The sequence below is a fragment of the Lissotriton helveticus genome, chromosome 9 (genome assembly GCF_964261635.1).
Source record: "Lissotriton helveticus chromosome 9, aLisHel1.1, whole genome shotgun sequence".
In the NCBI taxonomy this organism is placed as follows: domain Eukaryota; kingdom Metazoa; phylum Chordata; class Amphibia; order Caudata; family Salamandridae; genus Lissotriton; species Lissotriton helveticus.
The window spans coordinates 247,418,935-247,436,588 of record NC_136070.1 but is presented as its reverse complement, the minus strand read 5'-3'; the positions used below and the strand labels follow the sequence as shown (position 1 = coordinate 247,436,588).

The 17,654-nt window shown below is 45.8% G+C and overlaps 1 protein-coding gene across 16 annotated transcripts in view; it reads left to right on the top strand.

The window, feature by feature from the left end:
* KTN1 (kinectin 1) overlaps positions 1–17,654 on the top strand; it is a 447,380-nt gene that overhangs the window by 417,091 nt on the left and 12,635 nt on the right. For all 16 annotated transcript variants that reach the window (XM_078659859.1, XM_078659855.1, XM_078659854.1 and 13 more), the window contains one exon: positions 9,719–9,839. In XM_078659859.1, the coding sequence (XP_078515985.1) occupies positions 9,719–9,839 (121 nt within the window). The remainder of the gene's footprint in view (positions 1–9,718; positions 9,840–17,654) is intronic.

The following is a 17,654-nucleotide window of genomic DNA, read 5'->3' as shown; positions in this document are numbered from 1 at the left end:
ATCCCTTGTACTGGCTGTGAGGAGCGCGAAAAGGCAAGTACCGCCTGCATCTCTGCCAATCCAGACCCTGCTCTAGCAGCGTCAGGATTGCCTTGAGCAGTAGTAGTGTGCATGTTCTGTTTAGGGCTTAAAGAATTTTGCGACCAACCCGAACTTGCACACTAGGCTGCTCATAAGAAGAGCGGCATGGAACAACCCTCGCTCTTCTAATGAGCGGCCTATTGCGCATGTTCTGGTTGTTTGCAAAATTCTTTAAGCCCTAAACGGAAAATGCACACTCTTGCTGTGCGCTCCGCCGACCGGCACCGGATACATATTATCTATGTCATGATGATGATTCATGACAGACACTTGTGCTGAACTCCTGCTGCCCTGTCCCCTTCTGAGCCGACTGCCTCCGGCGGCCTGGGATTTAAATAAATGTGAGTGAGAGACTGAGAATGACGGCAAAGCTTGTTAGTTGTTACTCAACTCTCGAGTGCCTCAGATTAATTGGTGGGGCAACGCCCAAGCGCCCTAATTGACTCACCGCCCCTGGCCTCACTACGAACATGCTAACAAAGCTCAGGCAAGTTACCAACTTGATGTGAATAGCTAATCTGGAACATTCAGTATATGATCCCAGTGGTTTGTGTTTGGTCCTGTGTTCAGGTCTGGGCGGTTCTGAGGATTCTTGGTCAACCTTCAAAGCTACATGTCATTTGTATTACAAAATACATTGAACACTTCAACATCCCAAATCATTCTGCCGCAGTCCAACATACATCTGTATTTGTATTGTGTATTTATAAAGCGCAACTATCGCTCCGAAAGGAGCATCCTGGCGCTAGAAAAACAGTGTGCAAACAATTACAAAAACTAGATAGCGGCCATTACATAGTCATCTGGAAGGTTGAAAATCCAGGTTTTAAGTTGCTTCCTAAACAGGCTTTCCTGATTTAGGTATCTGAGGTTCTTGGGTATTGCATTCCAGGCTTTAGAGGACAAGAAGGCTAAAGTCTTACCCCCCTTGGTTTTGTAGTTAAATTTAAACAGATTAATCAGGTTATCACCTGAAGATCGTAACGTCCTAGAAGGGTTATAGTGGGTGTATCGCCTGATAAGATACTTCGGGCCTGTGCCGTTGAATGCACGAAAGGCGATCACCAGGATTTTAAACAGTATCCTCTTATGCAGCGGTAGCCAATGAAGGGTCTTCAGAGCGGCCGAAGCTGAAGATTTCCTTGGTAATTTGAATACGAGTCTGGCTGCTGCGTGTTGCACGCTTTGGAGTTTTTTCAACGTGGCCTTTTTAAAACCTGCCATCAGGCCATTACAGTAATCAAGGCGGGCGAGGATTAAAGCCACTGCCACCGCCTTTCTTGAGCCTGTGGGAAGGAAGTCGAAAAACTTCTTTAGAGATTTGATGATATTAAAACAACTTCCTGCCACATTCCTCACATGCTGATCAAATGATAGCTCGGCGTCAAATAGGACGCCCAGATTTCTGGCTGACACCACGGCCTGTGGAGGAGCAGGGGAATCCTCCGGCCACCATTTGCTAGGACAGAATTGGGGATTTTTTCCCATGGGAAGAATCTCTGTCTTATTGGCATTGCATTTTAGATGGTTATTTTCCATCCAAAGGAAAACATCCTTAAGGCAGTTCTTTAAATTTTGCTCGGCATTGGTGGAGTTCCTGTCAAGGGGTACAATGAGTTGAGTATCATCGACATACGATGTCACAAGTATGCCGTATGACTCAATTAGGGAGATGAGGGGGACCATGTAAATATTGAATAATAATGGGCTCAAAATGGAGTCCTGAGGAACGCCAGACAACACCTTTTTTTCCTTGGAGAGAAAAGGACCCAGTGCAATGGTTTGAGATCTATCTGCCAGAAACGAGATTATCCAAGCCAGTGCTACATCTGAAATTCCGATGTCTCTTAGCCTACCTATCAGTATTGAGTGGGAGATGGTGTTGAACGCCGCTGTGAGGTTCAATAAAATCAAAATGGCGTTCTTCCCTTCATCCTGTAGTAATTTTATGGAGTCGGTGAGTTCGATCAGGGCCGTTTCCGTAGAGTGATGTGGACGGAAACCCGATTGCTGGGGATGGAGGATATTATAGGTTTCAAAATGGCTTTTTAGCTCTTTATAAACCATCTGTTCGGTTATCTTACCCAGGACTGGGAGGAGTGAGATTGGACGTAAATTGGCGAGGTTTGTGGGGTATTTATTGAGTTTTTTCACCTGTGCTAAGGGAAGCGTTTACAATCCCATTTATAATGGGATTGACCACATCAATTAACAGATGGAGAATTCGTGGGGGGAAGGAGTCGGAAGGGGCGCCAGATTTACACGCCAGGATCACTTCTCGAGTTTGAGGTAGTGTAACCGTTGTAAAGGCTCTAATGCTACCAGTCATGGTCTCTCCACAGTCAGGGAGGCCGGATATCTGGGATACTCGAGGGGCCGGAAAGTCCTTTTGTATTAAATCAATTTTTTTCTCAAAGAAGTCCGCGATTTGGTTGCAGAATTCTGAGGATGGTGGAATTTCCGGCTGTAAGGCTCTTGGATGTGTGAAGGCCTTAACAATGGAGAACACAGTTTTTTGTTTTTGCTTAGCTTCTTTGATGGCGTTAATGTAGTATTCCTTCTTAGCGATTTTGATACTGCAAAGATATAGTTTCCTCTGATGGGTGTAAAGGCTTCTAGCTGCAAGATCGTATGTTTTGCGCCAGTTGCGTTCACTTTTCTTACATAGTAGATTGGATTTGTCTAGCTCTAGTGAGAACCAGGGGGCATTTATCTTCCCTCTTTTCTCCCTTCCCGGGGGGGCGTTTAGGTAGGGCACGCTCTTTAATCACTTGCTGCATCCAAATGTGAAGGCATTTAGAGTCTGCTCTACGTCTCCGGACATTCTGGGGATCTGTGTCTGAGTGATTGGTTTGAGCTTGAAGCTATCCTCAACCACTGTCCAGTTAACATAGTTCACTGGATGTTGACTAGACTTTACTAATTTCTGAGGGCGCGGTACATGGATGCAGAAAGGGATTAGGCTATAGTCTGTCCAAATTTGTGGGACGGGTGTCTGGATCTACAGAAGGGGAAAATTAGAGCATACCCCATCCAGAGTGTGTCCTGCTTGATGGGTAGGCTGTGTTACCTTTTGATGTAAGTCAAAGATCTCTACGGTCTGATGAAAATTAAGTGCCTGCACATCAGATTTGGACTCTAGCTGCAAATTGAAATCTCCCAGCAATGTAAAGGGAGGGTAACAAAGAAGGAGCTGCCCTAAAGAGTCACTTAGTGATTCTAAAACATGGTTGCACTACCTGGGGGGCGGTATATTAAGCCTCCTGAGAAAGAGGAGGTCTCGTTTAACTTAATAGAAAAAACAAGTCCTTCTACTCCTTTGAGGGGACCTAAATTGAAGGTGTGGCATTTCATGGGGTTTCTCAGCACCACAGCCACTCCTCCTCCTCTCCCCTTCAATCTATCCTGCCTGAAGATGGTATAGCCAGATGGAAGGGCTATTGCTAGATCTGGGTTACTGCTGTCGGTTAGCCATGTCTCAGTTATGAGGAGGCAATTCAGGTCCAAGTCAAGGATTAGGTCTTTTATATCTTGGCTATGGCCACACATGGAACGCGCATTAATCAGCCCACCGTTAAAATTTAAAATACCAGCGACAGTGTTGGTTGGAGGAACTTTTGTCTCGACTGGGGACCAAGGAGAGGTCCAACTACAGAACCTACATGAAAACGGCCCCCTTATCTTATCCATATCGATACTACAAGGACAACCGTTTGCAATGTTGAGATTTCGAAGGTCGCTCGCCTGATATATTAGAGTAGGATGTAATTGCCCAGTCTTTCCTGCGCCTGTCGCAAACTTGGCGCCGACGGGCTTGCCTTTGGCGCGCCGCCGTCACGCCCGCTGCGCGGACGAGAACTGGTGTTCCTCATATACTGGTGGAGCAGGGTAGGAGGCATCCCCAAGCTGGAGCGCTACCCTACTTTCACCCCCAAGATGGCGGCAATCCCTGATCCTAATCGTCTGCGCGTGGACAAGGGTTCTAGGTGCTGCGAGGGCAAGGGTGAGTGTAAGTTTAAGAGCAAAATAAATCTTCCAAAAGCACAAAATAAAAATATCAAACAGTTTAAAAGATTGTCAGCCTAACCCCCGGCTATCCGCCTCAGGGGAGAATTATTAGCACACTAAATCTGTGCGCGCGCAGTAGGAGGCAGATTTTATACCTGGGAGGGCGGGAGGCGTCCCAAAGCTGGAGCGCTACCCTACATTCACCCCCAAGATGGCGGCAATCCCTGTGTCCGATCGCGTCAGCTCCTAATCGTCTGCGAGTGGACCAGGGTTCTAGGTGCTGCGAGGGCAAGGGGGAGTGTAAGTTTAAGAGCAAAATAAATCTTCCAAAAGCACAAAATAAAAATATCAAACAGTTTAAAAGATTGTCAGCCAAACCCCCGGCTATCCGCCTCAGCGAATTATTAGCACACTAAATCTGAAGGGCAGGGGCTAATACAGGATAGCACACACCTCCCTTCTCACAAAAGCAACAAAATGTAGATGTGGAGTATAATCTAGCTATCAATCTGATAGCCCTAGAGTAGTTTGGATAGCCTGTACACCGACCTACTGAGTCTGTGACTGCCCACAACCCATCTACCTCTGTGTGAGTACCTGCTCTCCCATCAACAGGGCATGGTTGCACACACGATCCCCCTCAGCCTACACCTCCATGCACGTAGATTGAGCGGGACCAGCTGAGCTGATTCTATCTATCCAAAGACTGCGAGCCGTCCATGAACCCTCTATTCTGGACATCTGGCAAAGTTTGTGGTTTGGTATGAGGAACGTCGGGTGATTCGCTGCTGGCTAAACTTTCTGATCTTCTTATGTTTGTCCTGACTTTGGCCAAGCAAGACCTTGCTAAGGGCACAGTTAAAGATTACTTGTTCGACTTTTTACATTTGCCAGATCAACCCTCTTTGTCACTAGTTATGTAGTGCTTTTGAAGGGGCTGACATACGTTTCCTCCTGCACTATTTGTTAAGCCGTAATGGGACCTTAATTTGGTTCTTACTTTCTTACTGGGCATGCCTATATATAACACCTAACTGCAAAATATTTAAATTTTTCATTATAACGGCATGTATGGTAAAGGCATATTCATTGTAAAATCCTGCTTGGTAAAGATCCATGCGTTGTAAAGCCTGCATGGTAAAGGCACGGCGGGTTCAGCCGTTGTCATAAAGACTGTTTCCCCTCATCTTTATGCAAAGAATTAGACTTCTGGATAAGCTCTGTTTCAGGACTGCCTTTTTCTTCTTAGAAGCAGAGAACCCCACAAAAGTTGGTCATCCTCTTGATGCTCTCTAGTCCACATGATATAAATGTAAATTGATACTTGTATAGCGCACTACTCACCCGCAAGGGTCCCAAGGCGCTTGTACGAATACCCCTGTGGAACCCATCCTAGCTTTCCCTGTGAGGTGTCCACTCCTGGGCGCCCCCAAGGTGGAGGCCAGGCATCCTTAGCGTTGTGGGGGCCGTTGTGGAGATTAAGCAAGCTATTGCCCAGAGTTGTAGAGTGGGACTCCATGATTGGAATAGGCACCGAGGCGAGAATTATCAGGTCCGTGGAATTTTTGAGCCCAAGACCCGCCGAGGCAGGGAATTGAACCCTGGTCCCGGGCTAGACCTCTGCATCAGGGTCTGCCGCTCTAACCATTGAGCCACACTTCTCCACCATGATGTAAAAGCTAAGTGGCCAAATGGAGTACAAATGGTGAAGCCTCTCCTCCGCTTTAGAAGGACGTGACAGGGAGAAGAAAGCATAGAGTGTGATGGACTGCCTCACATGGAAAGGTGACACCAGTTTTGGTAGAAATGAAACCACAGTCCGAAGTACTAGCTTGTCTGGAAAGAAGGTGGTACACAGTGGTGGCCCTGCCACGCCTGCAGTTCATTAACAGGCAGGTGGAAATAATTACAATAGAGTATGCGGTTTTAAGGGTGTGTAACCTCAATCAGCAGTAGTGTATAGGCTCGAAATGTATTTATATATACATATGATTGAAGGCCTAAGCCAAAACGCATTGGTGTTCCATTGTGTGTGTTGCTGATAAATGAAAACTACAAATAACTATTGACTGAGCTCCTGGATTCCAAGTGGCACCTCTGGCAGAGTGGAAATAACGGGGAAAGTGAAAGTGTGGCTGTATCATCCAACAGTGTTGGTTTCAGGAGAGAATATATATATATTGAGTGGCATGGATAATTGTAGGGTTTAGGTTGGTTATGGGGTATTGGAAGACAATGGTGTTTTAGGGTTAGGGTGGGTATGGGTTGTTGGATGGCAAGAGTAATTTTAGCGTTCAGATTGGGTATTTGGGTGTATATATATATCAAGATATATATATCAAGAGAGAGCGAGAGATTATGCTTACCTTACCTGAAATTGTTTTACCACACAAATGCCTTTAACATACATCCCTTTACAACGAAAATTTTCGCTGTAAAGGCTTGCATGGTAAATATACGTTTGTTGTAATGACAGCGTGGTAATGGCAGGCGTGGTTCCATCATACAACCGTAAAGATGTGCTAGGTCTTGCCTAAAAGGAGCCTTTAGAGAGCTTTTGAGCTCTTTCTACTAAAGTTAAAACCACCACTATGGCCTTGACCCAGAGGTGTTGTGGTGCTGGACATGTGCTAGGCAGAGAGACATGAACATCCGTCCACACCTTCAAGTGGCATTACTGCCTTGACTCTCGGGTTTGCAGGGAGGGCTGTTCTGCCTGCTTGGCCCCGCAGGATTTACTAGTGTGAAGTCCACTGTTCAGACCATCCACCTTTTGGGAGGTTCTTCTGTGATAGCTATTCAAAAAGTGAGTAATCTGGAGTTGGACGTATCCATCAGAACAGCAAGTTACTTCCCTTCAGTAATGTTCCTTCTGGTAGATACGCTGCGTAAGAGCAGATTCCACCAACTTGCCCTTCTTCCTCTTCTGTGGAGGATGCTACTAGGTATTAATAACTCGCCTGTCAAAATGCTTAGTCTGTCACTGACTATCCATGTCGGAGGAGCTGAATATTTGGGTGTAGATACCAGTGCACAGATGTTACACCTACATAGTGCTTTGTGCCTTCACTTACGGAGGCATGAAGAGGTTACTGCGTACTACGACCAGCGCACTGGACAAATTGCTCTAAAATATTCCAAATCCAGTCTGGCGCAACGGATGTTCAGCTCAGGACTCTACAGTTGGAGTATACACCAGAAAGAGCTCTACAGAAGGTAGGTAACATATTCATTATTGCCACCTGGTCACCGACAGATTCACTACATGGAATAGAAACTATGGTACCTGTGCTCAGTGAATGCAAGTGAGTTGATTCTATGTAGAGCACAGATTGACTCTCAAGATCATTTAGTATGGCAGCCTATATAAAATTGCATCCCTGGGGGTTAAAGTCTGACTCTTCTAGATTTGCCAAGGCAGCATTTCTCCTTCACTACACTCCATGAACCCCTGGGGGAGGACAGGATTTGGGGGTAGAATTATAGATCACTTGCAATTGCTGCCCTATATCCAGTTTATGCCTGTTGGTGAGCGCCCTCCCGGTACACTTCTGAGTGGACTGCTCATGTAATTTGCCACGACTTCCTGTATACAGGGCCTGTGGGTTTCTTTCTGTCACCACTTGGTGGCCCCCAAAAAGCATGTACATTGGCTGCCTGTAGTGCATTCATGTGATTGCTCCTCTCAGCTTATACCCAACCAAAACCATTAAATATACTCCTCTCGGGTAGTTAAGCTAGTCCACACATTCATCTATGGCTTATAATTCTGTTCCACTAAGCTACGTTATATGAACAGTGCATTCTCTACTTATGCATGAAACCCTCACTTGTTCCCCTCCGTTACATGCTTATAAATCAGGAAAATACACCACTCTAGTCAATCATGCATGGCACTGCAATGCTTCCACATAGACCACACTGCAATGAAGCACTGTTCCAGCTAAGACATTGAGTGACCCATGAAATGTTAATTATGTCTACTCCTAGATAATACAAGCGACAAATCCCTCCCTCTTTACATGGTAGGATCATACTTAACACAGCATACAACAGATGTTATTTCACAGAAACTAAGAAATACAAACATTTAATTAAAAAGTGTTGCTCACTGCAATGAAGTTGTGGATTTGGACAACGGCAAATATGAGCTGTTACATTTATTTATAAGTTTTACGTCACAGGTATAAGACTGTATCAGTATATTTTTTGCTTGACAAGGAGATAACATGAGTCAGAAGGCAGGACACACTGACCTCATCATCCTGCAGCCCTCAGACATGCACATAGGGTAGGTTCCAATACATGGTACCACAGTATAAATTACTATTCAAATGTCCTGTAATATTTGTAAAGATTGTATGTATTTCTGGTGCTTTAAGTGGCTCAGTCACCTAACAGTCTCTCAGGAACTAGACTGACTCTGCCAATCTGAGCTATCCGTCTGAGTGATGTATTGTTGCTGAGCCTGTGTGGCTCAGAATGCTCAGAAAACATTGATATCTTTTACTAAATTTGTATGTCATCTTTCCTTTAATATGCATCCCATAGATGAACCCCACTCTTTAGAGTATGCTGGAGAATGTTGGTCTTTCCAGTGCATCAGGACTGTTAGTCAGCAGTTGTAGCCTAAAATACAAAAGGTCATCATAGGTGTGAGGCTCTGTAGTAAATGTACTTATTTTTGTTTTGTAATTTTTAGGAAACCGAACGTCAATTGTAATGCTTACTTACCTAAGACATAACATTGGTTGACTGCTGCATCACATTGATGTTTGAATGTCAGTTTGCTAATGCTTTCAAAACAGTTGAAGTCTTATTTTAAAGATTCATAATCCATGTATTGCAGGTTTTGCTACCTGTAATATACAAACAGATGTCAGGGGACAGGTAATAGGTGCAGCAAACAATAAGACATACATAAATGATGAAAAGATCACAACAAAACATAAAGAGATGCAGCGCTCACTTAGAGGTTGGCAGATGCACAACATCTGCAAAATTACTGCAGATCCCCCATCTATAAAACTCACAGATTCCCACCCTATTTAGAGGTGGGAGGATTGTTTGAGTTTCCCTCAGTGAAAACTTTGCCTGCTCTACTGGTAGAAATCCTTGGCCTTGTGGTCCATCCGCAACTGGATCTCCCCAGTCACAGTGCTGGTGACCCCGCTCAATGCAGGGCTAACCATCATCGCTAACATGTCCAGGGAAATCGATTAGCGACTCTTACAGGCAGAGAAGACTCCCTGCTGACAAGGACATTGTTTTTTCCAACTAGTTCTTGGAGTTTGCTTCAGTAAAACAAAAACATATGCCAACATGGTACAACAAACTACTTGAGCTTTAGTGGATCCCCCTACACTATTGGATGCACTGAAGGTACAGAGATCCCTAATTATGAATGATGGGTCTCCAGCAAAAGAGCGAGTGTCAAAGCCTCCGCTAACCTGTCAGGCTGTCTGCCATAGTATAAATGATAACCCAGAATAAAATGTAGTAATCAAACTTTCTTCACACACAATATATTTTCATTGGTATGAAATTGTATGATATTTTACGATGAACTCATTCTCTTAATTACATTTTGTTTGGTACTGAAGTTTGCTTTTTTTTCTTTTTCTTCTAGGCGACGGAGAGGAAAGGGGTGACGGCAACTAGTTTAAACCAGACCGTGACGCAGTTACAGCAGCTGTTTCAAGCATTAAACCAGCAGCTTTCAAAGGGAAATGAACACTTCCAGATAATAGGTAAGCAATGGCTGTCCTGCTCATACCTGACCCAGCCAATATGACTATTGCTGTGCTAGTTATGTTTCTGGCTGCATATTTGTAATTAGTTACAAGTAAACCATTTTTATATATTTGGCTGTGAATGGCATAAATAAATGCAACCCAGATAAAACTACAAACAATATTACAAAATGATCACTTTTGTTGGATAATAATTCTCACAGATTCCTCCTCACTAAATTTTACACTCTGATTCGATCTGAAACTTATCAATTTGATCATTTATCTCTCTGGCACCACCACCATTTGAGCCATAGATTGGTTTAATTAGTTATACAGTTTAAAAATATATATATTTTTATTGTATTATCAAGAAACCGATGCAATTGCAGAATGACATAAGAATATACAGAACACTGAGCAGGATCAATCGCCTTAACTACAAGACTTGAACTCTTCCTCATATAATGCAGCCCAGTCAAAGTATTGCCCCTCTAAAATTATCCAGCCAAGTTCCCCAGTTGTTTCAGTTTTTTGGGACATCCTCTGGTCTTTTAAACCACCTTTTACGCCTGATCACAGCAGGTCATCCCACTGAGCCTTTGGTGACCGGGACACGGTTTTCAACCTCGAGTGGTGAGAGGTGTCTCTCTTCCTAACAAGAAACCTATTTCAACTAGTGCCTTTGTGTTCCAGTCCAACCGTAGTCATCCAGCAACCCATATTAACAATTTGGGGTCCATACTGATGGGCTGTCCTGTCACCATTTTAAGTGTGACCAGTAATTATATTAAGAACCGGACATTCCTGTTGCATGTGCATGAGGGTGCCTACCCAAGTGGCACACCTGAGGTAGTTCAGGCTTTGGCTCTTGCCCATCTTCCTCACCACTTGGGGATTTATTACACCCTAAGGGAATATTTCAGTTGCATCAGGCATAAGCAGGATGGACTGACCAGTGTTCAGAGTGCCATTTTTGCTTTGTTCCATTATGCTTCTTCACTTGACCTGACTCCAGTTAGCTTCAGTATCATAGGGCCTGAAGTGGGTTGGTGGTTGTTAATATGGGAGATGACCCTTTCTCCCCAGGGCTACTACAGTTAGCTTGACCTCCAGTGGATTGTCAGGTAAGATAGTCATATCCCTTTTATGTTCCTCTAACCCTTGCAGTGTTTGGAGGTACTTGCACTTCATTGCCACTCTGTTCATATGTACATTTTACAGCAGGAAGTGCAAGCCCTTTTGGCTAAAGAGGCTATCAAGAGGTTGCCTGCACCAGAAGTAGGTCCTGGTTGATAATTCCGCTACTTTTGGGTGCCAAAGAAGATGAGGGCCATTGGTCTGTTTTTGACCTGCACCCTCTTTCTCCACAAGGAAAAATTCAAGATGCTCACTGTCCCAGGTCTTGGCTGTCCTCAACCCTGGAGACTGGATGGTAGCGTTAGACCTGCAAGACACCTATTTCCGTATAGCAGTCCTGTAGACCCATCAGCACTACCTGCAGTTCACGTTGGGCCAGGATAATTTTCAATTCGCAATGGTACCCTTTGGTCTCACCAGCGCACCTTGGGTGTTTGTGAGAAAGTGCCATCTTTCTTGCATTGGTATGACCCCACTTTTTGCTGAACTGCTGATGTGCTTTGACTGAGTGTGCCCTGGGCTCCTTCCAACCAGGTACCTAGGGCCTGTGTTCCTACCCTAAAATTGTGTTGAAACTAAAACCCAATTGGCATCACTGTCCACCTGTCAGCCCCTAGTAAATGGTACCCTAGGTACCCAGGGCATGGTTACCAGAGAGGACCCCTAAGGGCTGCAGCACGTATTGTGCCACTCTTTGGGGCCCTGTACCCTGACACACACACTGCCTTTGCAGGCTGAGTGTTTAAGTACAGAACCAAACCAAGAGTCGACATGGCACACATCCCTGTGTGCCATGCTCACAAGACCCACTGCCCTGGCATACCTCAGTCACCCCTCTATCTGGGTGCCCTATGCCAGTGGTGTGGGCACAGGTCCATGAGCCCTGTGCCCCTACAGTACCCAGGGCCATTCCTGGGCACTGTAAGTGCAGTGCTGCCATTAAGAGTATATGGTGCTGGGAGGTCAACATTACGAACTCCGCAGCACCATGATGGCCTCACTGAAGACTGAGAAGTTTGGTATCAAACTTCTCAGCACATTAAACCCGCACTGATGCCAGTGTGGGATTTAATGTAAAATGCACCAGAGGGCATCTTAGAGATGCCCTCTGAAACCTAAACCTACAATCCACGTCTGGACTGAGAGGCTGCCTTGGCTGCCACACCGCAGACCTGTTGCTGGACCCCTGGGTGAAGAGCCCCCCGCTCTCCTGGGCCTGCAACAATGCCCAACCTGGGCGAGGTGCTAGGTCTCCTTCCCCAGGATGGGCAGGGGGAAGCTTCAAAGGCCGCCGTCTCTGTGAGCTTCTCCAGAACATTTGCTGTACCCAGCAACTGGCCCCCACCGGTTCTGACCCCCACTCAGGCGGGAAGACTGGCGGGAAACCCTACGTCAGGAAGGGGTGTGTGCCAGCCTGTGCCAACCCCACCCCTCAGGTGGGAGAGGCGAGGTGTAGCACGACCGCGGGCTCCGGCCATCTTGAAGATGGGGAGCCCTGCCCAATCAGAGCTAGGCTCCGGCCCCCCTCCCGCAGGGGAGGAGCAGACTAGGGGGTGTACCCACCCCAGGACAGGGACCTATTGGTCCCTGCCCTTGCCCTACCTGTAATGCCCCTAAATTCATTATTTAGGGGCTCCCTAAACCTTCCTTCCTCAGATCCCGAGAAGAAAAGAAGATCAAGAAGAAGACCCGCCGTGCAGCTGCTAACAACAGGACGACACCCACTGACTTGGCCCCAGCCCTACCTGCCTGTAGATCCTGGAACCTGCTCCTGCTTAATCCTGGCGACTCCTGCGGACAGCAACTTTGGGACCCCCGGAGGACCTGCCTGCCTTGACCCTCTTGAAGATTGGGACTCGCAGAGGCTCTGCTTCAACAACCATAACCCTGGTGCCAGCCTGGAAGCATAAGACCAACCCACTCTGCACCCGCCGGGCCCGCCCTGTCCCGAGTGATCCAAGACCACGAGGACGTCCCCCCCCCCCGGCGACTGTGACCCGAAGTCCAGTGCCCAAAGACCCTTCTCGACGAACCATACGACGCCTGCAGTCTCAGAACCAGGGACCCCTCCAACCGCGACCAGCTGAGGGTAAGGTTTCCTGACTTCCAAAGACACCCCTGCAATTGGCGCCCTGCGGCCCCCTGTGCCTTCCTTTGGGGTACCTACCTCTTCTCCAAGATCCCAACTTACCTCTTGAAGTGGTGATCGCACCTGAAGAATCACTGTCCCCGAGTCTGCAGCATTTGTTCCCTTTTTACCTTTCCCATTGAACAACATAGAGCGCCCGACGGCTCAAAAGCACCCTGCACCCAGCCGCCCGAGTGCCCCTGGCCATGTACCCTGTGTCCTATCCTACTTCCCCATTTGCCCTGAGCAAGTGACCAGGAGCCCAGCTCCCACAGCCACATGGCCTGCTAGCCAGCAGCCACCAACCGAAGGCCCCTGCCTCTCATTGGATAATATTGGGCCTAACTACCTCTGCACCCGGCTGCCCCTGTGCAGCTGAGGGTGTACCAACTGTACCTACCTGACCCTGGGGGACCCCTGAGTCTATGCTCAGAGACTTAACTTCACTGGCCAAGTACTCACCTGGAAACCAATGACTCAATTTCCTGTCATAGGATAACATTGACTGGTTTGACTAAAAAAATCTTCGAAGTGTGAAGTTTTGAAACTCTAAAATATTTCAACCTCCACTGGAACGATCATAATGACGCGGTGGTAAATAGTCTTAAAAACTTCCTCGACGCCCTCGACCTCACCCAAATATGCAACAGCCCGACCCACGAGAAAGGCTCTATCATCGACCTTATCATCTCCAAAGAAGACTCTATCCAACTCGAATCTATCAAACCCTGTGACTGGTCAGATCATCACATTGTCACGTTCTTCATCAATGAAAAAGTCAAAGCTAACCCGGTTCAATCCCTCAAGCCCAAAGTCTGGAAAAGAGACCTGAAAAAACTCAACCCAAACTCTCTACCCCCCAACAGCTGCAATATATTACTTCCTCCCACTGGCATGACGGATGTCCAATCCTTGACGGATCACTATCTCAACGCTATGACCGCCTTAGTTAATGAAGTTGCACCACTGCAGCTAAAAAGAGCATCCACAAAAATGTCCAATCCTTGGTACAACGGGAGTCTCAATGATGATAGACGGGCCATGAGAATGGCAAAGCGCACCTGGAGATCAGCTCCCTCCGCGCTGCACTTAAAAACGCTGAAGAAAAAGAGAAATGCCTACTTCAGGAAAATAAAACGCTCAAAATCAGACTTCTTCAGTCGTCAGCTCGACCATGCCAAAAATCGGCCGAGAAAGCTGTTTGAGCTAATCAGAACACAATCCAAGGAACAACCCCAACCACTCAGTACTCTGGGCGAAGCACCCTCCTGTGAAGACTTCGCTTCCTTCTTTATCCAAAAAACAGACAACATAAAGAACGATCTCCTCATTGACGTAAGTCTCTACCCCAAACCCCTCTGCACAGCACCCACTGAACCAAAAAACAATGCTACATGGTCATCCTTTGTCACCTACTCGGAAGAAGAAATTGGTAGACTGCTCAGTACTGTGAAACCAGCCAACCACCCCACGGACCCCCTTCCTGCCAACGCTGTCAAAGACCTTACCCCGTCGCTCCTCCCACTTTGGACTAAAATTATCAACAGCTCACTTCAACAAGGGACCATCCCCGACTCCCTGAAAGTTGGACAAGTCACACCTCTACTAAAGAAACCTACTGCCGACCCCTCTGATCTAAATAATTACCGTCCCATTACCAACATACCGACTCTTGCCAAATTGCTCGAAAAATGCGCACAAACTCAATTAGCTAGACACATTAATCAGTTTGATCTACTCAACACCCATCAATCAGGCTTCAGAGCGGACCACAGTACAGAAACTGCTATGATACACATAATTAACGACGCCCTCCAAATCCTAGATCAAAACGATACCTGCCTCCTGATCCTTCTTGATCTCTCCTCTGCATTCGACACCGTCAAACATTGCAACTTACTTGACTCAAGAATGGGTATATCTGGAACTGTGCTCAAGTGGTTCACGTCATTTCTACACAACAGAACGCAGAAATTTAAGAGTAACAACTTGATGTCTTCCCCAATACCGGTAACGCTAGGCGTACCACAAGGATCCTCCCTATCCCCAACTTTGTTTAACCTAGTTATGGAACCTCTCACCACCTTGCTACAAGCATCCAATGTTCAATTTCACATGTACGCCGATGACACTCAACTTTATCTCAAAGTACAATCACCCAAATACATTATGCTCTTGAATTCAACGATCAGAAGCACCCAATCATGGTTGGCTGCTAACCACCTCAAGCTCAATGCTCTGAAAACATAGTTCCTCTTGATCTCACCTCCTGCGAAGAGCACTAGCACACAAATCTGGCTTAAACACCTAACCGCACTCAATGTTCAGTCCACCATCGTGGACTCAGCAAAATCTCTAGGCATAACACTTGACACCAACCTCAACATGCAGGAACACATCAACAAAGCAACTAAAGGGGCGAATTACCAGATCAATACCCTAAGGAAACTCAAACCCTTCCTTCCAGCCAAAGATTTCCAAACTGCGGTACAAGCTCTAGTCATCCCTCGAATAGATTACGGCAGCATCGCCCTCTGCGGTCTCCCCCTAACTACCACGGCACCCATAAGAGCTACTCTAAACGCTGCAGCGAGACTCATCACCGGTTCAAGAAAGCACTCACACATTTCCCCTGACCTGAGAGCCCTGAACTGGCTGCCTTTTGAAGCCAGAATTCATCTGAAAATCGCTTGCATCACGCACAAGGCTGTCCACCTGAGCTCACCCGGATACCTCGGCCAAAAGCTGACGATCTCCGGAGGCTCTAGAAACACCAGAGGCACAAACAACCTCCTGCTAAAGCCCCAAAGATTCCGCAAGGAAAAAACGTATAAACGCTCCTTCTCAGGAATGGCACCCAGGATCTGGAACTCACTCCCCCCTGAAATCAGACTCATCTCCTCTACCATGCTTTTTAAGAAAGAAGTAAAAGCTATCCTCATGGCTAAATACACTTGAATTATTACTGGGGATGATACTCACAGACGGTGTACCATTCAGTTTTACTACTCTTTCTGCATTTTTGTATAACGCAAGTTATTAACCTGCCTGAGTGTTTACGCTATCAATTATTTTGCACTTGTATCATTATTGATTAATCTGACTGACTATGCTCCCACATGTATCTTCCCCACCCCAATTGCTATTTTATTCACACGTTGTTCATTTAGTCTGTAAAGCGCTCTGATATCTGCAAAGATCTTGTTCGCGCTATATAAAACTTTCAAAATAAATAAATTCCTATAAAATCAGCCGAATACCAAATTCCGAAGTACTCACATGTGATCAGGAGAGAAGCCAAAAACAAGTTATGTTCGTTTTCGCAGAGCCATTAAGACCTGGTTGTTCAATCAATAAATCCCTCTGTTCTTCACGGTATTAACTTACGTTTTCTCTAGCACACTGCCTCGTAGCGCCGTGAAACCCTTTTTGGGTAGCTGTCGCGCTCTATAAGCTTAATAAATAAATAAGCCAGTACTGTACCTTGTAGCCCAGTACTGAACCGCAAAAGTAATCCTAACCGGGTTAACTAGTAACCTGCATTTTCTCCATAGGAATCCATTGTCTGCTTTTCTATGAAATTTCTTCAAAGTGTCTACTTTTGAAAACTTGATATATTCCTTAAAAATCATACCAACTACTGAAACGTAATTACTTACCTGTCTTAAGTAGAGATCCCAGTGCTGGACCTAGGAGCCCAGTACTTGGTTACAAAAGTAACGAGAACATACTTTACCTGTAACCTGAATTTTCTCCCAATGGATAACATTGCCATATTTTCTCTGAATAATTTCAGTGAACTTTTAAAATACCTTTATATTCCTTAAAAAGCATTGCAATAACCAAAACGTTTTTACTAAACTGTTTTCAGCTTACACCCCAGGACTGAATCTAGGATCCAGTCCTGGAATTACAAAAGTGATCTACAAAGTAATTACCTGCATTTTTTGTAGAAAAACACATTGAGATCAATGTTGAATTGTGTTTAGAATTGTGTTGCCCACTGAAACCCCTATTGTGTTTACAAAGTTATTACCTATCTGCAAAGTACTTGCCTGAGATCACTCATCATTGAGAAAAGTATATTTTGATATCTTTTGATATAAAAACAAATGGCCTGGAGTTCAGTCCTTGAGTGTGTGAAACCTTTTGCTGACTGTGTACAACAAGTGCTTAACACTGTCCTCTGGTACTGCCTTACTGCTCGACCAAACTACCACTTTTGAGAGTAAGGTCAGCCCTGACTTTAACCTCTGTTATACCTCTGGGGTTGGTGGTCTTTCTACACACTGTACCTTACTTTGGTCCAGTATATATAGAGCCACTTTCTCACAGTTTTCACGAAAAAGTGAGAGCGTTGGTAGTAGCACACCATTAAAGGTCTGGGGTTCCAGTCTTCCCTTACCTCAACCACTGACTGATGTAGACTGACTTGCCACAGTAAGTCATCAACCACCTACAGACTACGGCAAACCTCCTGTCATCTTTGAGGGTTCCCTATCAACAGGCCAAAGTCACACCTGACTTCACCTCAGACACTCTTCATCACAGCCATTCTGGACATA